General features: G+C 43.8%; 1 protein-coding gene across 3 annotated transcripts in view; it reads left to right on the top strand.

Moving 5' to 3' along the window:
- The window catches only part of UBE3C (ubiquitin protein ligase E3C), a 117,679-nt gene that overhangs the window by 89,401 nt on the left and 6,774 nt on the right, over window positions 1-21,504 (top strand). For all 3 annotated transcript variants that reach the window (XM_057549557.1, XM_057549556.1, XM_007165469.2), the window contains exons 19-22: window positions 5,977-6,189; window positions 12,729-12,917; window positions 13,018-13,084; window positions 17,678-17,808. In XM_057549557.1, coding sequence (XP_057405540.1) covers window positions 5,977-6,189; window positions 12,729-12,917; window positions 13,018-13,084; window positions 17,678-17,808 — 600 coding nt within the window. The remainder of the gene's footprint in view (window positions 1-5,976; window positions 6,190-12,728; window positions 12,918-13,017; window positions 13,085-17,677; window positions 17,809-21,504) is intronic.

Raw genomic sequence — 21,504 nt, 5'->3', positions numbered from 1 at the left:
CTGTCAGACCCTCCGTGCGGGTTATCAGTTGCCATGAACAAGTAAAAACCTCTCCTTCGCTTCCAGGGCTGGTGGGACACCTCGTCCCCCTGGGTGGCAGTGGCGCAGGTGAGACCCGACACACAACGCATGCCATGTCGCTGAGGGTCAGGCAGCGGTGTGGACAGGGATACGGGAGTAAGCAGTGCGGAAGGGTTTGAAATGAATCCCCTACACGTAGTTTTGCATAACCTGAAATGTCTCAGAAGAGAATAATTGGTTTTTTGCAAACAAATTCATGGATGCAGAATTCCATCCTACAGATCAGCGGTCCCTAGCACACAGTTGGCACTTAATAAATCTGCTAAATGACTAGGCACTGTATGTTGTACGTAGACTTGCACTGAAGATCAGATGTGTTTCCTGCCCTGCAGGAGCTTATCATAAAAATCAATAGTAGGGCTTCCCTGGTGGCGCAGTGGTTGAGAATCTGCCTGCTAATGCAGAGGACACGGGTTCGAGCCCTGGTCTGGGAGGATCCCACGTGCCGCGGAGCAACTGGGCCCGTGAGCCACAACTACTGAGCCTGCGCGTCTGGAGCCTGTGCTCCGCAACAAGAGAGGCCGCGATAGTGAGAGGCCCGCGCACCGCGATGAGGATTGGTCCCCGCTTGCCGCAACTGGAGAAAGCCCTCGCACAGAAACGAAGACCCAACACAGCCATAAATAAATAAATAAAAATTAAAAAAAAAAAAAACATGGCATCTTCATTAAAAAAAAAAAATCAATAGTAGCCCCAGAGACCATGTTTTTCAACTCTCAGTTATTAATTCTGAAGCATAGCTACTAAATTAAATAGCATACTGCTATCAGCTTACATCCTTATTTTACATACCTTTTATTTTTCAAACTCCGAGGCTAGCATGATCTGAAATAATTAAAATTATCTCCTTGCTCAATTAGAGTGGCTTTAAAACAAGACATCTCTGATACAGTTTTTAGATTAAGTTATAAATGTTCACTTTAGAACTACCTGAAGATTGATAGAGATGCATTTGAAAAGCATTATTTTTTTTATTGATTCTTAATGTAGTAAATTACTGAAGTTATTTGGCCGCAAACAGAAACGGCCTGAGACGCGGCTCACACTGACTCTCCCGGTAGGGCCATGATTTGCATTAATTGCATTGCGACTGCACTTACTTATATTAAAAGGCTTCTACCGTAATTAATCCTTTTTATTTCAAATCATTTTGGCACAATTTCTAGCTATAAACACTCATAAAAGACAGACAGTTGAAAAATGCGTTATAGGTTTTTTTTTCCATATACCTATTGCTATTTTTTCATGACAAGTAGTTATTGATATGCTTCTACGAACAAGTGTGGTGCAGCTGACTGAGAATTAAGGCCAGTATGAAAAACGCTAAGTGGATTATTTTGCATAAAAAATTGGCAGTTTTTGAAGTTGTATAATTAACCTGTGTTTAGAAAATACCTTGATTTATGCTTACATTTGTATCTCAGTTGCATACATTATGGAAATTTAATTTATAACCCATTTAGCTGATGCAATCATAGTTTTTAGTGCTGTCATTTATTAGTGCTTGTATATTAAATGCTCTAAAGGTTTAAACCTGCCTCGTGTAAAAAATTATACCTATGCATTTACATTTTATGAGTCACAGTGGAATTTCTGTTTAAAATTCAGGTAGCTCTGATAGATTTAACAAACTTCACAGGTTTATTGTTACTAATGCAGAAATGGCAAACAATGACCTTATATATTGAACATCAGATGATTTACACTTTGAGTTTACTTTACAGTCCACTGTACAAATGAGGCTTTTCTTCCACACCTGGGATCAATCATGTCGTCTTCTGCAGAATGCTCTCCTTGGCTTTGAAGGCATCATTCATTTAGAAGTAATGGGGTTTATAAGTGCTTCAGGTTAATAGTATTAGCCATTCTTAACTTGAAGCAAACCGTGGCTTCTCAAAACAGCTCTCTCTGTACATTATCAGTAGATGACTTAAGTGCCAGTTGCCATTTTATTACTCGTTCTCTAATTAAGAAGTCCTTTTATGCCATCTTTTCAAAATTAATTGGGTAATCATTAGTCTTCAAATCAAATAAAAGCACAGGGACGTAACACTCCAGTTTCCCTGGCACAGAACATCTGTGGTCTTCACTGGAGGGAAGATGGGAGCCTGAACTCCTGAGACGCGGTGACCTCCCTCGGGAGTGTGGTTCAAGGTGCCTGTCAGTAGCTTTCTGAACATAAGCCAGTGCACTCTGGATGTTTACTTCTGGGAGGATGTTTCATAGCTGTTTTCTAGTTTCCTCCAGTCACGTTAGTGGGTGAGAGTTTAAAATGTGGGTCTCAGGGGGTATCTGAGCTTTCTCTGGACGTTTAGGGGGAAAGGGGGACGCGTGCATATGAGTGCGTAAGACTGGTGTGTCTAAGGGTCAGTGATTATAGACTGCCTCCCGAGTATGAGATAGAACAGCGGTCCCCAACCTTTTGGGCACTAGGGACCAGTTTCGTGGAAGACAGTTTTTCCACGGGGCGGCGGGGAGGAGGGTAGGGTTGAGGCGGTAATGCAAGCGATGGGGAGCGGCAGGTGAGGTTTCGCCGCCCCCCCCCCCCCGCCCGCCGCGCACCTCCTCCTGCGGTACGAGTCCGCAGCCCGGGGCTGGGGGACCCCTGAGATAGAGGGTTCAGTCGTGCAGCAGTGCTGGAAGCTGTGACTACGGAAGGGTCCCTCCCACGGTGCACGGTGGCACAAGGCTGCCATCTTTAATGTGGGGAAGGTGCGAGGGGCAGTGCCAGCTCACTCTGGCATTAGTTACGTCACACAGGTCTGTCTCACTAAACCCTGTGCTTAGCCTTTAGCGTGTGTGGGTGTGGCCAGGTGGGTGGCCTCTTGGAAGAGTGACTTCTGAAGTCAGTTTCATGGCTGAGTGATCACCCCTTAGATTAAATTTTGCTTTATTTTAGTTGCATGCATAGCATCATAGCACTGAACCCTCAAACAGTGGTTTGAAGAAGATCTGAGTGTGTCACACGGCATAGCTGATGGTAGTCGTCGCTAAGGCAGAGTTAGTCCAGCCCTCACGCCCTGTCTGTCTGTCCTTCTGGGGTCACAGACTGCCCTGCAAACAGAGAAAGGTCCATGATCCCCTGTGCTCAAGGCGACGCTTCCAGCTCCGCATTTACCAAGCGAGGGACTGACACCCCTTCTCCCCTGAGAGCGGGGGTGACTGCAGTCATGGGAGCTTCTCAGAGGATCCGTGTCTCTGCAGATTAGATGTATTCTAACAAAAATGGCCTTTGTGGGGGAAATCCAGACTTCCCCTTGACTTGCACATAAGAATCACTTTTACCTTACAGTCAGTTGGATTTTCCAGGGGGCCGAATGGAAATGCGGACACTGGTGTTGCCTGCTTAGCAGGACGCCTGTTATGTAGCAAGCATTCAATACGTGGTAACTATTATTTTCATTAGAACTTTTTTTTTTTTAATTTTATTTATTTATTTATTTATTTATGGCTGTGTTGGGTCTTCGTTTCTGCGCGAGGGCTTTCTCTAGTTGCGGCAAGTGGGGGCCACTCTTCATCGCGGTGCGCAGGCCTCTCACTATCGCGGCCTCTCTTGTTGCGCAGCACAGGCTCCAGACGCGCAGGCTCAGTATTTGTGGCTCACGGGCCTAGTTGCTCCGTGGCATGTGGGATCTTCCCAGACCAGGGCTCAAACCCGTGTCGCCTGCATTGGCAGGCAGACTCTCAACCACTGCGCCACCAGGGAAACCCTCATTAGAACATTTTTGACAAGAAAGATTTGTTGGGGCTTCTAAGTCATCTGCTACAATAAAATAATAACGCTTCTGAAAATTTTACAGCACATTTCTGATTCCTTGTTGCATTTTACAGCCTCAGGCCATAGGGATATTTATCATGCCAGGTGAACCCTGACATTATATTGGAAAACTTTATATAATTGTATTTCCTACCCTCTTTTGCTGGAGAATCTCTGGAGATTAATATAGTAATACTAACACTTAATGTAATCCAACACCACTGGTCATCAAGGAAATGTAATTTAAAACCACAATGAGATTCCCCCGTTGCACCAACCAGAATAACTAAACTTCAAGAGTGACAGTACTAATAACTGGTGAGAATGTAGACCAGTTAGAACCTTCCTACATTGCTGGTCATGGCGAAAAGAAATTGTATTTTGGAAGACAGCACGTCAGTGTCTAATATAGTTAAACCTACCTCGTGCTCCAGTACTTCCACTGTCACCCAACCTGCTCAGGTATATAATAAAGAGAAATCAGAGCACAGACCCGCAGAAAGGCAGGCCAGTGACTGATACAGCAGCTCTATGATCGTAGCCAGACTGGAGACCACTCACATGTCCATCGTCGGGTGACTAGGTAGAGCTGTTAACAGCAGTAACATAGGTGAATCTCAAAAACAGTAGGTTGTGAGAAGACAGATATAAAAGAACACAGACTGTATAGCCCCAGTTATGAAGCTCCAGAACTGGCGAAACTTACCTGTGGTGGCAGTAGAGTGAGGGTTAGCCTGAGGGATGGAGGGTGTTGACTGAGGGCTGATGGGACGCAGGGTTTGGGGAGGGGTGTGAACGTTCTCTGTCGCGAGCTGAACGGTCGTTACACAGCTGGGAGCAAGTACTGGCACGTTGTACGTTTCACTTTATGTAAGTTATACCTTAATATGAATAGTTGCAAAAATCATTACACATTGCCATCCTTAGACGTAAAGATAGACAGTAACTTACAGTGAAAACACTGATCTGGGCATCAGGGAATCTGGGTTTTGACACCAGTTTTGCTGCCTACTAACTCAATATCTGGACAAATCTCCAGAGTTCTAAGGCCCAATTTCTTCATTTTACAATATGTGTTGGCAAAGTACAACCTGTGGGCCTATTTTTGTGGGCCTATAGCCTGCCACCTATTTTTGTATGGTCACCGAGCTAAAAATACTTCCCCCCCCCCATTTGATGGTTGAAAAAAAAATCTAAAGAAGAATAATATTTCTTGACATTGGAAATTCCATGAAGCCCAACTTTGGCACATAGCTGCCCTCGTCCCTTCACACACTGTGCTCCTTTTGTGCTACAAAGGCAGAGTGGGGGGGTGGCCACCGAGGTGGTCTGGCCTGCTATTGTGGGTAGAATTGTGACCCCCAAAAAGATATGCTCAAGTCCTAATATCCTGTACCCGTGATGGGACATTCGGAAAGATGAGTCTTTGCATATGTAGTCATGCTCAGGTGAGGTCATATTGGGTAGAGTGGGTCCCAGAATCCAGTGACTGGCGTCTTCATAAGAGAAAGGAGAGGGAGATTCGGACACAGAGAGTGGACACACGCAAGGCGAGAGCAGCACGTCCAGAGGCAGAGGCTGGAGGGGCACAGCAACAGGCCAGGGCCCAGCAAGGTGCCGGCAACACCGCAGCTGGAAGAGGCAGGAAGGACCCTCCCCTAGCGCCTGCCCAGAGAGCGTGGCCCTGCTGCCACCTTGATTTCAGGCCTTCAGACTGGGAGACAGTAAGTTTCTGTTGTTTGAAGCCACCCAGTCTGTGGTGCTTTGTTACAGCAGCCCTAGGAGACTGATACACCTGCAAAACACTTCACGGAAAGCACCTGGCAGGCTCTTGTAGCATGAAGGCTGTGGCTCTTAAAAATCCCCATTGGCATTTCAGCCCTAAAATTCTTTGGTAGTCTGTTCTAGAAGTTTCTGCATAGTGAATGTATGCATTGAATGCTTGAACTGTGGCCTGGCACGTGGTAAACGCTCACCAAATACTAGCTTCCACCATCCTCCTCCTCATGGAGAAGAAGTGGCTGCTATCTTAGGATTCTGTTAAATATCAAATTGGACATACATTTTCTTATTTTTAGAAAGTATGAAAGAAGAGTTCCTGTGAAATGCTGATCAGTGGTCTCTGTTCTCATTTGAAGGCTCTCTATGAAAATATGCTGGTGGAACTGCCCTTTGCTGGCTTTTTCCTGTCCAAGCTGCTTGGAACCAGCGCGGACGTGGACATCCACCACCTGGCTTCCTTGGACCCCGAAGTGTATAAGAACTTGCTTTTTCTCAAGAGCTACGAAGGTGACGTGGAGGAGCTGGGGCTGAACTTCACTGTGGTGAACAACGACCTCGGAGAGGCACAGGTGAGTCGGGGCTCTGGTGTGCAGAGACATTTGCGTTCTTCTGTATGAGCTTGTGCACATTTTCGTTGGAAGAGTCCCCGGGGCTGAGAGTAGAGCTGGGGGAGTTCTGGTGGTGAGTGCAGCCCTCGCCACCCCTCGCGGTGCCAGGCTGCCAGGCACAGCAGCCGTCCTCCTGTGAAGGTCACTCGCGTGGCTGTGAGTTAACCTTGCCTCTGGCCTCATTTTTGGAGCCTTGGGGGTAGGTGGGGCTCCTTTGTTCCTCATCCACGCCGAGTGGCCCTCGGCAGCTCTAACGCGGGTCGCAGACCTTCACTATCCATCCGGGTGCTCCTGTTATTTATATCCTTAAAAAAAGTAAATAACATACTAGAGAGTCAAGCTAAGTTGTTGAATAGCTGCTTTATTGAGATACGATCCATGTACCATAAATTCCGCCCTGTAGCCTGTACGACCAGTTCCAGCATCCACGTTTAGGACACTGTTATCACCACGGAGACACCGTGTGCCCAGCAGCAAGTCCCGCCCGTCCCCAGTCCAGGCAAGCACTGGCCCACCTCCTGTCCCTGTGCCCCTGTCTCTTCTGGATGTTTTTCACACCTGGAACCTTAGGGTGTGTGGCCTCTGGTGCCTGGCTTCATTTACTGGGTGTTGCAGGTGTACTTCACTCCCTTTTCTGGCCAAATGATGTATGGATATACCACATTTTCTTTACCAGTTGATAGGTGTTTGGGTTATTTCCACTTTTTGGCTCTTAGGAATAATACTGCTATGAACATTCATGTAAACCATACGTACTGAACAATTTAACACCCGGGATTTGCTTCGGATGTCGTGAGAACAGGGCCAGTAGGTGAAGGCACAGGTGGCCTAGATTGGCCGCAAGATGGAGCTTGCTGAAGCCGGTGGTGGAGGTGGGCGTGGGGGTCATCGTACCGTCTGTCTACTTGAACACGCGCGCAGATGATCCCACAGTCTACAGACCTTTAAAAGATGCACACAGGCAAATCGAATTGTTTGAGCGCTTTGGAAGTCATATTTGTTAATATCTCATTGGATTTTTGAAGTAACCAACTTGTACTATAATGCTGATTGGGTCATCGTGTTTCCGGTTACTTTTAAGTGCCTCTTGCTTCCTTGTGCAATAATATCCAGTTAATTCTGGATAAAATAAGGAAGATAATGAGTGACCCTAAAGGTTAAGCATTAATTCACTTGGAATTTAAGACTGTAGAGCAATTTTGACTAACTGAAGGATAAACGTAATTTTTTCTCCCTGATTAAAATAGTTCCATGTAGTAGTTTCGCTTTATATTTCTCCGTATCAATTAATTTCTCTTTTCCTATTAGCTATACTCCATCACTGCTATTCCCATTTTCGGAAGTCTTTTCTCCGTTCTGCCATTTAATATGAACGCTTTATTTGGTAAGAGTTTAAGTGAACTGTGTACATAAAATATAACTATATTATGTTACAGTTTCATTTAACATTCTAATGAGGATGGATTGTGATGAATTTAACTTTCTGGTCATGTAATATGTTAATGAGATACACTAACATGCTAGGAGAAATGATAGAATAAAAATCAAATGTTTAAGAGTAGTCGTGACCTGATGTCTCTCTGAAACTTTAAAATCATCTTACTACATGTATATTTATATTTTCAGTCAGATTAAAAACATTCTAACTCTTAAAAAAAAGAGTAACCAACCGTGCTTTTCTGTCTTACAGTTGGTTTTCGTAGAAGTTGTCTCTTTCGCAGGAGAGATGCATCTTTTCTGCTCTTCTTATGTAGATTGATAATCTTTTCTGAATCTAGTAGTTGGACTTTAACTATGAAAGTATTGTTATCTTTAAACTTTGTAATTGCTTCTCTAAATTTCTGTTATTCCTTGGTTTCTAATCCAGGCTTTCAAAGGTTATCAGCTTTGCCAGCTTAAAAGTAACTGTGTGTTCAGCAGGTCCTTAGTGTCCCATCCAGGCAGCCTGAAACGTGCACTGACCCCACAGGTGACTGACCCCTGGGGCGCAGCGCTGACTGTTTATTTTGGTGACCACGTACGCTGACCCCGTCTGGATCGACGCGGCTTTGGGTTTTTTTCTGTGGTGTCGCCTACTTGTCTCTCCATGCCTGTTCTTCCCTCCTTCATCATTCAGGAGGGGTTGGTGGCGCTCTGTGCGCCAGCCAGTGGGCTGTGCGGAGGAGATTGCCTTTAACTGTAAGAGCACACTCATTCTAACTAGAGGCAGATACGATCTGCGTTGTGAGATCTGTAGTTTAGTAGTAGCTCAAAAGGAGTGCTCCCATCCCAGTAGGTCAGGGAGGGCTGCCTGGAAGAGGCTCTGGGTGGGTGATGAGGGGTCACCAGGTAGGTGAGCAGATTGATTTGGAAGAGGCTGAAGTTTCAGAGGCTTGGAGGAGAGTAGGTAGACAGAGCCGAGAAGCCTGGGCTTTATCCTCTCGTCCGTGGAGAACCTTTTAGGGCCTTGGGCTTTAGGAAGGCTAAACATACACTCAGGAAGAGAGCCGATGTTTCATTCCTTAGCTGATTAAGGGTATTTCGGGGTAAGAGAGCCTAACAGGTACGTTTCAGAGCTAGTAGGAAAAGTAATGATAAGACACTTGCGCCTCCTGTCAGCGGAAGCTGAGGTTCTGGTTCTGTGAGTCAGGGCAGGTCCTGGGTATTCTCTGGGTCAGGTGGTTCCAGAATTCAGAGAAACCACAGTTTGGTTAAGCAGTGAAAAAAAGTTTTTAATGAGAGGAGTTTGACCGTAATTTTCATTTGTAAAAGTACGTTCTGTGCATCAGTGTCTTGGACTAAGTAGATTGTATTTGAGTCGGACGAGGGGTGGGGCAGGCAGGACATTCCAGAGTTTCTTCTTTTCCAGGCTGATGAACGTGCCGTTGTTGGATGTGTCACGTTTGTTTATCCATCTGTCGATGGACATTACAGTTGTTTCAGCTATCGTGAATAATGATGCCATGGCCATCGCTGTATAAATATCTTTTGGGGTCCCTGTTTTCAGTTATTTTGGGTGTATACCTAAAAGTGGAATTGTTGGGCCATATGGCAGTTCTGTGTTTAACTTTTTGAGGACCCTCTGTACTGTTTTCACACGATTTTACATTCCCGCCAGCAGTGCACAAGGGTTCCGATTTTTCCACATACTTGTCTGCACTTGTTATTTTCTTTCTTTTCTCTCTGTTTTTAAAATAATAGCCCTCCTAGCGGGTGTGAAGTGCCGTTTCACTGTGGTGGTACATATAGTACACAGCGCTGTGCTGTAGTACCGAGGGTCCCTCAGGAAAACTAAGAGATTTAGTATCTTTTCATTGGCTTCCCCCCTAGACTACAGAACTGTTCCGTGGTTTATTCTCCATCGTGATGTCTTCCAAAACTGAAGCAAAAAGCGTACACAAAGATTTATACATCCTACTGTCTAAACCTTCTGGATATTTTTTAAATGATGATCTTTGTGGTTTTTGAGTTTTCAGTATGTTTCTTAGCCTTTAAAGCTACCTGTTTCAGAAATAAGTGTGGACTAAATCCTAAACAGGAATAAAGGAAATAATGCTTCCTGAGACCTCCTCCTTCCTCCTGCTTGGTCACGTCTAGGCATCTTTGAGAACTGGCATCGATGCTGTAAGATAAAAGGTTGAGGGGTTGAGAACCATATTTCATTTGGTTGTTTTGTTTTGACCTCTTCTTCCATCTCATAGAGCTGAAATTTCAGCACTGCAAAATTGAGATTTTTTTTAAAGACGGGATTTATTATTGTCAGAAGGAAACGTCAGCGTGCAGATAGTGAAGCCGCTGCTGCCTCGCTCCACCTAGTGGCGCGGCTTAGAAGAAGCGAAATGAAAGCTTTGGGGCCGTCGCTGAGGCCTTTGCTAATGGGGGTGTTTCCCATTTTCCTTCTGAAGTAGACGGTAATGGTGAGATGTCGCATATGTAAGAGTTCCATTAAAGCGCCACTGATAATACTGGAATCTGCTAAAAGCAAAAGTGTGAAGTCAAGATGTTCCAATTATTCATAGAAATTCCCACTGAGTAGAGAGATTATAGATGATAATGCATAAGAATAATTACACTAAAGAGTCTAATTGGAAAGATTAAAGTCACTGGTAAAGTACCTAATTTGGGGAGAGATCGTATGGATTTCTGTAGAAATATATATAAAAACCTAGTTCTCATATACAGGTTTAGGTTTATAAAACATCGTGATTTAGAGATTTGTAATATGCAAATGCTTCATTATGCTGGCGGGTGATGTTAATGAGTCTTCCCTTTTAAAATAATGGCGTTGCGCTCCAGCTTCTTTCTTTAGTGTGATCAGTATGGCTGCTTGTTAGCCTACTCAAGTGAACCTGAGATTTTAGATGACGAATTTATGCACGTATCTCCCTTGAGGAAAATGCTCAGGGTTTAAGATGGATCCATAAATAATCATCTGTTCTGTAGACGAGCACTGAACTTGACTCATGAGAGCCTGGCTAAAGCCCTGTTTTGGCTGCTTTGCTGTGAGACCTTGGGCGAGTCACAGACCCCGTGCTCATCTTCAGAAGGGGATAAGCTGCTGTGAGGATGAAATGAGCCCCTGTGCGTGAGTGACGGGGTGGGGGGTGGGCAGAGGGGGCGGTGCCTGTGCACTCCCAGGGGCCGTAAGGTATAGACGTCCAGGGCGGCAGAGAGGAGAGCTCTTGCTTTAAAGATTCCATGTTTAAAGATTTAAATATGCCCCTCAAAACGGAACTCTGAGGACAGATTTGACGTGATTTAAACATACATAGCTTTTTAGGTGTAGCCTGAGAGAGGAGTTTAAATTACCAGTGTAACCACTTTAAAGTTACTAGAAATGTCAGCGCTGTCTGATTAGTCAGGTAACGGGGGCTTTGGAAGCTCTTTAAACGATACCTTCACGGGTCCTTTTTCTTCCAGATCACACAGTACATCATCATTTATTATCTGCCTTTAATCCACTTAAAGGAAGGGGGGTGGTGTCTTAGCTGTGGAGACGGAACAGCCAGCTCCTGTGGCCCGGGTGACAGGAGGCCTGTTGGGAGAGCAGCACAGGAGGCAGCGCGGCCTCTCCCCAGAGCCCCTCCTCGGACCTGGCGGTTGCAGCACTGAGAACGTGAATTAGTGAGCAGTGAGCGTCATCTGATAAAGCTGCACAGCTTTGATAGCACTAGATGGCTGTGTGACCATCAGACAGGATAATTTAAGTAAAGCCATCACCAGATCCTAAAACAGCCCCTTCTGTAAAGTGATAAAACAACTGGGGTAAAATGCCATCGCCCAGAGGGAGGGGGTGTCTTTGCTGCACTTGGAATATAATAACTACCAAGAGGCTAGAGGCTGTGAAGGAAATCATGGCGGAGGGGAGGGTATCAGTCATTTTCCCGTGGTCCGTAATCTAAGCATTCCTCTGCTTTTACCCTGCAAGTTTGCCCCCTACTTCCTAGGGGTATTGAGCCTGTTTTGAATGTTACCCAGTTTCCACTGGCAGCAGTCCCCTTACGAAATAACTCCTCCACTCTGGAATGTCCTTGTTCACTATTTTGGATGTATTTATATTTCTTTATCCTTGGCATACATTACCTCATCCACACGCCTTGAGAACGCATTTCGTTTGTTTAAGCGCTAGTAAACAAGGATTCTGAAGTCTACTCTGGTGAATTAGGCTTCCGTATTTGTAGCTGTCTGTGGAGTTTTGTCTCGTCAGCTTTGCTTATGTGAGTTTACACAGTCACAGTTCCAGGGTGGACAAAGCAGGTGTCACCGCGTCATAGAGTTCAGGGCCGGGTGACCTCTCTGTGGCATGCGCTGAAGTGAGGTGCGGGGCACCCGAGTCCGGGCTCCCCATCTCCGCCGCGGCTCATTCCCCCCAACGCTCCAGGGTTGCCTCCCGGCGGTTCCTGACCCTGCGATTTTCTGAGTGTCGTTACACAGTGATAAAGAAGTTCTTTCTAATGCTTGCAGACACATGAGAAATGGAGTTATTTCTACGGATTACCACTACCCTTTTTATCATATTCAAAGTACTTTATGGTAGTGATATGGAAACACAGAGAGAAATATATGCTACCTATATGTACAAGTAAGAATAATCATTTTACTACAACCTTAATTCCTTAAGCTGCGTTTTCTCCAGAATGAATCCCTTCTGACTCGTGCTGGTTGTTCGGTTCCTATCTTTGCACTTCGTGATTTCTTTTTTTTTTAATTAATTTTTTTTATTGCCCTGTGTGATCTCTCATTATTTTTTTTTAATGGAATTGCCATGATTACATTGTAGCATCATGCCTCGGCACTTTGGAGAAAGCCGGGGTGGTTCATGATCTTAAAGACAGAATAAGATGCCAGGCTCTGGAGGGTCCCGTCAGAGGACTCGTCCATCTGTGAGGCCACACGTGCTGGTTTTCACTAAGCGTCTCGTGTACAGAGCAACACAGTCAGGTTCCCTTGAAACAGTTGCTCTTGCTCTTGTTTTACCCTGTACTTTGAGAAGCTTTTGACTCTCCCTTTAATATTCACAGGTGGTTGAGCTGAAACCGGGTGGCAAGGATATCCCGGTGAGCAGCGCCAACCGGATCGCGTACATCCACCTGGTGGCCGACTACCGGCTGAACAGGCAGATCCGCCGGCACTGCCTGGCGTTCCGGCAGGGCCTGGCCAACGTGGCGCGCCTCGAGTGGCTGCGCATGTTCGACCAGCAGGAGATCCAGGTCCACTTCTTGCGCCTGCGGGCACGGGTGTTTCTTGGCGGGAAAGGCCTTCTTCGGACCTGCCTCCGGTTTTATAACCGGAACTTGTTCTTTTTTCCAGGTATTAATTTCTGGTGCACAAGTTCCCATAAGTCTGGAGGACTTAAAATCCTTTACAAACTATTCAGGTATGTTATCACTACTAGTTATTCATCCCTGAAAATGTTACAGATGGTCATATTTCCAGAGTAATTTCTAACATGCTTTTTTACATGGGTAATTCATTCATGATTTGAAACCCAGGCTGTATGGGGTTACAGTGAACTCCTCTTCCTGTCTCATTTCCCACCATCCCATTCCTCCCCTGCCCGTCCCCACCAGGAGTAACCACTGTTCTTGGTGTCTTTACATATTTACATATAAATACAAATTTCATTCTTATTTTCCTTGTTTGTATGCACTATTCTGCAGCCTGCTTTTTTCTCTTCACAACTTACCTTATTAAGCCTCTTCTTATGGCCACTGGGTTGCTTCCAGTCTTCTGCTTTGAAAAATAGTGCTAGGCCAAAAAAAAAAGAAAAACCTAAAAACTGAACCTCATCAAAATATTTACTTTTGATTAAATTAAACTTAAAAGTTTTTACTCTTCAAGAAAACGAAAAACCAAAAAGAAGACGTATAAATGGCCAATAAGCATATAGAAAGATGCTCAACAACATTAGTCATTAACGAAATAACAAAAGCATAACTAGGTTGTTCAGAGTTGGATTGGTGTACTCTTTGGGTGTTTGTGAGGTTTTTTTTTTCTTTTGGCCGTGCCACGCGTCATGCAGGATCTTAGTTCCCCAACCAGGGATCAAACCCATGCCCCGTGCAGTGGGAATGTGGAGTCTTAAGCACTGGACCACCAGGGAAGTCCCATAAACTTTATTTTATATACTTGGGAGCAGTGAAAAGGAAAAAAAAAAAAATCATCCTTAAAACAACCACTATTATTTTGGTTTGTTTTCCTTAACCATAGTCTGTTATTCTGGTGTTTTCAGGGTTTTTGGTAAAAATCAGCAGACTGATTGTAAAATTTATATGGAAATGTGAAGGACCTAAAATAACCAAAACATTTTCTAGAAACAAAGTTGAAGGATTATCACTCTGATTTAAAACTTACTATAAAACCACAATAATTAAGACGTTGTGGAATTGGCACAAGGGTAGGCATATTGATCAGTGGAACATAATTGGGAGTTCAGAAACAAATCCTTAGATTTACAGTTAATGATTTTTGACAGTTCAGTGGTGCTGGAACAGTGTGCACATGGAAAAGAATGAGCTTAGACCTTGACCTCACACTGTATGCAGAAATGAATTCAACAGGATCAGAAACCTGTAGGTAAAAGCCGAAACTGTAAAACTTCTAAAAGAAGATATAGGAGAAAATCTTCATGACTTCTGGATTAGGCAGAGTTTTTAGTTGTACAGCAAAAGCATGATCCAGAAAAAAGAAATTGATAGAAATTTGGGCTTTCTCAAAATTAAAGATTTTGTGCTTCAAAAGATACCATTAAAAAAGTGAAAAAACAAGCCAGAGATTAAGAGAAAATATTTCCAAGTAATATATCTAATAATGGCTTATGTCCACAGTATATAAAGAACTTTTGCAACTCAATAATATAAACAACTGAATTTTAAAACATGGGCAGAAAATAAAGTGTTTCACTTAAGAAGATATATAAGAATGTCTGGTAAGCAAGTAAGCACATGAACAGATGTTTAACACCATTAATTATTAGGGAAATGTAAATTAAATTCTGATGAGATACCACTACATACCCACTAGAATGACTGTTCTCAAAGAAGACAATACTAAGTGTTAGTATGTGAAGAAATTTGAACCCTCTTGACTGGTGGCAGTGTTAAATGGTAGAACCTCTTTGGAAAAGTTTACAGTTATATGAAAAGTTAATTGTAGAACAACTGGATTTTTGCAAAAGAATGAGGCTGTACTCCCACCTCACACCATATGCAAAAATTAAAATTAACTCAAAATGGATCAAGAACTTTAATGTAATACCTAAAACCATAAAACTCTTAGGAGAACACAGGGATAAATCTTCATGACCTTGGATTTGGCAGTGGGTTCTTAGATATGACACCAAAAGCAGGAGCAACAAAAAAAAGTAAATAAATTGGACTTCGTCAAAATTACAAACTTTGTGCATCAGAGAACATTATTAAGAAAGTGAAAAGACAGCCTTCAGAATGGCAGAAGATATTTGGAAATCATATATCTGATGAGGGTCTGGTATCCAGAATGTGTAAAGAACCCTTACAACTCAACAAGAAGACAAGCCAGTTCAACGACGGGCAGAGTGCTTGAATAGACATTTCGCCAAAGAAGATATTACAAATAGCCAGTATGCTCAAAAAGATGTTCAGCATCACTAACCACTATGGAAATGTAAACCAAAACCAGAGGGAGATATATTCACATCTATTAGGACGGCTGTTATTACACACACACACACACACACACACACACACACACGCAGAAAATAACAAGTGTTGGCAAGGATGTGGAGAAATTGGAACCCTCATTCATTGCTGGTGGGAATGTAAAGTAGCCAACATGGAAAATGGTTTGGTGGTTCCCCAAAAAGCTCAACATAGAATTACTATATAATCCAGCAATTCAGGACTTCCCTGGTGGTCCCGTGGTTAAGAATCCGCCTTCCAATGCAGGAGACGTGGGTTCAATCCATGGTTGGGGAACTAAGATCCCACATGCCTCACACCACAGCTAGGGAGTCTGCGTGCCGCAGCTACTGAGCCCGCACACTCTAGAGCCCGTGCGCCACACCAAAAGATCCCACGTGTCGCAGTGAAGATCCCACGTGCCGCAACTAAGACCCGACGCAGCCAAACAAATAAATAAATATTAAAAAAATAATAATCCAGCAATTCTACGCCTAGGTCTATATCCAAAGGGATTGGAGGCAAGGACTGAAACACCTGTGTTCATGCAACATTGTTCACAGGAGCCAAAAGGTGGAAACAACCCCAGTGTCCACCTACAGATGATGGATAAACAAATGTGTTGTAGACATACAATGGGAATATTATTCAGTCTTAAAAAAGGAATGACGTTCAAATGCACGCTACAACATGGATGAATCTTGAAAACATTACGCTAAGTGAAATAAGCCAGACACAAAAGGACAGATGCTGTATGATTCAACTTCTATGAAATACCTGGAAGAGGCAAATTCCTAGTCACTGAAAGTAGATGTGAGGTTACCAGGGGCTGGGGAGGGGGCACAGGAAGTTACTGCCTAGTGGTTATAGGAGTGTCTGCTTGGGGTGATGGAAACGTTTGGGTTGGAAACAGTAGCGATGGTTGCACAACGATGTGAATGTAATCAACACCCTTGGATTATACACCTGAAAATGGTTTAAATGGTGAATTTCATGTTACATATTTTACGACAGTTGTAAAAAGAAACCTATCCAGACTCCTCTGTTCTGTTGAGTGCTGTTTCCCAACCTTTCCTCCCAGGTAAATTTTGAAAAGGTTTTGGAAATGGATCGTAGTGAAAGTTGCACAGCACCGTGAGTGCAATTTCGTTTAGTGAAACATCTTTAAAAGCACCCTGAGAGACAGACCAGATCATGGTTGTCTATGGGGTGGACATGGGGGTTTTTGAGGAAATGGATATGTTTTAAAACTGGATTGTGGTGATGGTTTCAGAACTATACATTTACTAAAGTAAATTACGTATATCCATGTGTGTATATTTATATGTATATAAATGTGTGCATGTGTCTCCCCTTTCTGTAATTAATTTGTATTGCTCTAAATTTGAACTCTAAAGGCAGATAATACCTAAGGTCACATTGTCCTCACTATCAAGTCTTCTGTTGAAAAGAATGAAATCAATCCAAGCTTTCCTTTGCCAAGAAGTGGTCTTGGCTTCTTTGCGTTATCCTGTCTGCACTGAAAGCGTATGCCTTTAATGATCCTAGCTATTCCTATTCTAGTAAATAGGTTTAAAATATTACCATATTCATTTTGGTGCCAATTAATGCACTTAAGATATTTTATTGATGATACTTCTGTAGTATATTAACAATGAGGGAACAACATATAGCAATTATTTCAGTTTTAGGAAGCACTTAACTAGATTAAAAGCTGTAGGTAGCAGATATCCCACTTCAGAACAGTGGTCTAATTGAGTGCTGGGGTTGGTTGGTAACCATGGTCTCTACCTTGTTGTCGGAAGGATGGGTGATAAAACAAATTTAGATACTAAGATGTGTTGGCAAAGTAACTAGCTCTATTAAAAATAAAAATCCCAATGTTTCTGCTATCTCTAGATGTGTGACAATCATGTAAATCCTTTGTTATTTAGGGTTTGCTACTCAACAGAGGCTGATTTTTAACCCCTAGCAGAGTTCTTAAAACTCAGACCCCTTTGCGGCATCTTTTGCTGCCAGGGTTCATCTTGTAGCTGCAGGGTGTTTGTTCCTCATTCTGGCCTTTGGTACTTTACCTTCTGAAGCTTCTCCCCCTGCTGTGTACTTGCCCATCATCTACCAGGACAGAATAAAGGTGTGTCTCTAGAGTTAGCTTTCAGCCATGACCTGAGAGAAGAAAAGACTGTTCATCACTGGACAGGCACGACGAAAAGGAATCACTCTTATAAGTTTGTTCCTCTGGTGCCTTTAGGAGAATCTTGCTTCTGCAGTTACCTCGTTTTTAATAAAAACGTCTGTTCCTTTTGTCATAGGAGGCTATTCTGCTGACCACCCCGTAATCAGAGTCTTCTGGAGAGTTGTGGAAGGGTTCACGGATGAGGAAAAGCGCAAACTGCTCAAGTTTGTGACAAGCTGCTCCCGCCCCCCTCTCTTGGGGTTTAAGGTACACAAGCTCGCCACAGCTGGCTTTAAACACCAACTTGTACCTAAGAAAGCCAGCAGGGTAGCAGATGGGGCTGAATGAAGTAGTGCGTACACATTGTTTTCAGAGAATAGTATTGACAGTGTGTCAAAACACCCGGTTTATTATTTCGGTACTATGTTTTTAGCCTCATTAACTGCGTATTTCAGCTCCATCACTGAAGGATTGGTTATTATCTGTGTATCCTGGTGCTGGTTTCATCTGGGGTTTTTTCCCTGCGTTCGCAGTGTCGACCTCTTGCTGTGAGGGTTGTCACTGTGCTGGGGGTTAGAAGCGAGGAGCTGCTGCAGCCGGGCGGGCGCACTGTGCCGTGCGTGAACGATCAGTGTCACGCGTCTGTGCGGCTCAGGCTGGTTGCACTTTTGAACTGAAGAAAACACAGGCTACGAATGTTGATGTCGGGTGTTTGGGAAGAATGATGCATGAGCAGTAGTATATTTTTTCCTAGTTGCTCACTGTTACTTATTTCATGTTACCTGGCCTTACTGTGTCGTTTCTGGTAATTCATGTTGATCTCATATAAACTGGCTTAATATTCTTAGCAATTAAAATTGGTCATGGGGGGCTTCCCTGGTAGCGCAGTGGTTAAGAATCCGCCTGCCAATGCAGGGGACACGGGTTCGAGCCCTGGTCCGGGAAGATCCCACATGCCGCGGAGCAACTAAGCCTGTGAGCCACAACTACTGAGCCTGCGCTCTAAAGCCCGTGAGCCACAACTACTGAGCCTGTGTGCCTAGAGCCCGTGCTCAGCAACAAGAGAAGCCACCGCAATGAGAAGCCCGTGCACCGCAGCGAAGAGTAGCCCCCACTCGCCACAACTAGAGAAAGCCCACACGCAGCAACAAAGACCCAACGCGGCCAAAAATAATAAATAAATAAATTTACAAAAAAGATAAAATAAAATTGGTCATGGGACAGTTTATGTTTTCCTTATTCATAGTAAAAGAAATAAAGCTATATTTAATAGTTTAAAGAGGCACACAATAGTATATATAACATAAAATAATATCAAGTTAGGTAAGCATTGTATATCGCGTCTGCTTGTGAAACCTACTGGATTGGCATTCACTTTCCAATAACCTTGCATTGGACACTGAGTTATGTATCGGCTGTTCTTTTCTTCAACTTTTTACTTTGAATTAGTTAAAATGTATAGAAAAGTTGCAAGAATTGAACAAAGAACTTATTAACCCACTTTGACCCATTGTTAACATTTTGCCACATTTGTTTTATCATTCTCTCTATATACGTATATTTCTTTTCTGAATCATTTGGGAGTAAAAGCTGAAGACGTCATGTTTCTTACACATTTTTCCGACCACCTCAGTACCCTCTTACACAGCCACAGTTAAGTGATCAAAAGTAGGGAACGCGCAGTGATGTCCTGAGCTTGTCTGAGCCTCTGCTTCACAGAGTGTGGTCCTGAGACCAGCAGCCTCAGCACCACCTGGGACCTTGTCGGAGCTAAAACATTCTCAGGCCTCGCCCAGACCCCCTGAATCCACTCAAGGAGGGGGCTCAGCCCTCCTGTTTGCACCTGCCCCTCGGTGTCCAGAGCACCTGCAGTGGCCCCGCCGTCCCGCAGTGTCCTCCATGGACTTCGTCTTCCCTGGTCTGCAGTCCAAGCCGAGGCTGCACGCTGTGTTTACTGGCCAGTTTCCTCCAGTCTTTGTTTAGCATTTTCAGCGGGTACTGGCACGTTACCCGAGAATATCCCTCAGTACAGTGGAGCACTTCCACTCCTGGGAACGAGCGGACTCACGTGTGTTCACACAGTTCTCACAGGATCGCTCAGAGCAATATGACTGATAATGACCAAAAACTGAAACAGTCCAAATGCCCATAAACTGGTCATGGATAAACAGAATGTAGTCTCTCCGGGCAACGGGATACATTCAGAAATTAAAAAGAATGGATTGCTGATACGGACTACCACGTGTGTGAGCATTGAAAACATTGTGCTGAGTGAAAGGACTCAGACAATAGACTACAGACTGTGTGATTCCTTTTACATGAAATGGCTTTAAATGGGTGGAAATGGGGAATTTTGGGGGGAAATGGCAACATTCTGAAGTTGGATTTATTTCTTTTTATATATAAATTTATTTTATTTATTTTTGGCTGTGTTGGGTCTTCGTTGCTGCGTGCGGGCTTTCTCTAGTTGCGGCGAGCGGGGGCTACTCTTCGTTGTGGTGCGCAGGCTTCTCACTGTGGTGGTTTCTCTTGTTGCAGAGCACGGGCTCTAGACGCGCGGGCTTCAGTAGTTGTGGTGCCTGGGCTTCAGTAGTTGTGGCTCACGGGCTGTAGAGCGCAGGCTCAGTAGTTGTGGTGTACGGGCTTAGTTGCTTCGCGGCATGTGGGATCTTCCCGGACCAGGGATTGAACCCGTGTCCCCTGCATTGGCAGGAGGATTCTTAACCACTGCACCACCAAGGGAAGCCCTGAAGTTGGATTTAAATTGTACATTTAAATGGGCAAATATTACAGTATGTAAATTACACCTCAGTTAAGGTGTTTTTTTTAATTGACATCAGTAGCTTAATACAGCATCCCCAAAAGTGCCATCAGAGCTAGAGCAGTAAAGTAGAGAAATGGGGAAAGGGGTGTGGCATAAGTGCAGTGATTCTGTTTTTCGTAGGAGGTGAATCACTGACTATTTCAGGGGCAATGAATAATAAAGACATGAATATAAACAATTATTGAATAATATTATTCAGTGATCTAGCAGAACTAAAATCCCTTCTCTATCTTCCAAATTCTCAGAGGGAGAAATAAACATGCAAAACAAGACAACCAAACCAACTCTATTTACCAGATAATAGAAAACAAAGTTAACGTGGACGATCATAAAACAGAAAACAGAGAAATGAGAGCAAGCTGAGCTGCCACAACAGTGAACGTGCGTAGAGTAAACGCATTTATTAGAAGAAAGACACTCAGACTGAGTCAGGAAAAAACTGTGTGCAAGTGACACACCTAAACAAAGTGACTCAGGAAGATTTAGTGATGCTTCTAGCTTGGTATATAATCCCCCCTCCTCCCAAAAGAAATAGATGGATCTACTTCGTGGGTTTAAGCCCTGGCCTGCAGAACCAGATATGAAAATTGGCCTCTGTGACTCTAATGAAAATTGGGCAACAACGTGAAAGAAACATGTCTCCGCGTTTTGGTTCCTCTTGGGCTTGTAGCGAAGTCTTTAAATCTGGCCGTGTAGGATCTAAAGAGCAGGAAGAAGGCAGATGAGAAGTGCCAGCGGCACAAATACATGGAGCTAATATAGGAGGTTTCCCATCGGAACAGTTAGTGTTGTCTCTCTAAACAGTCATATGAATTAAATTCTTATATATGAAGATTTTAACATGATTAGGTAATTTTGTCAGTAACATTTATTATGAGAGACAAAGCTTACAGTATCTTCCAGTTTCAAAACCACACCAAACCTAGAAGTAAGAAAACTAAGCATCTAGTTTCAAGAAGGGAAGTTTGGAGGGACCTACTCCATCAAAAAGCTGGGTGGAAGACCTAGAGATTTCTGCCAGCTCCTGGTTAATTAGTTAAAGCCCGTGGTTTTTGCTTCAGTAAAAATTAGGAGTCTTGCTGGAAGGTTCTAGACATTCTGGCAGCCAGTGGAAGAGCCAGTAGGAGTATTACAGGTTT

This window comes from Balaenoptera acutorostrata, chromosome 7 (genome assembly GCF_949987535.1).
Source record: "Balaenoptera acutorostrata chromosome 7, mBalAcu1.1, whole genome shotgun sequence".
Taxonomy (NCBI): domain Eukaryota; kingdom Metazoa; phylum Chordata; class Mammalia; order Artiodactyla; family Balaenopteridae; genus Balaenoptera; species Balaenoptera acutorostrata.
The sequence above is the reverse complement of the archived record's forward strand: the minus strand, read 5'-3'. Positions and strand labels throughout refer to the sequence as shown.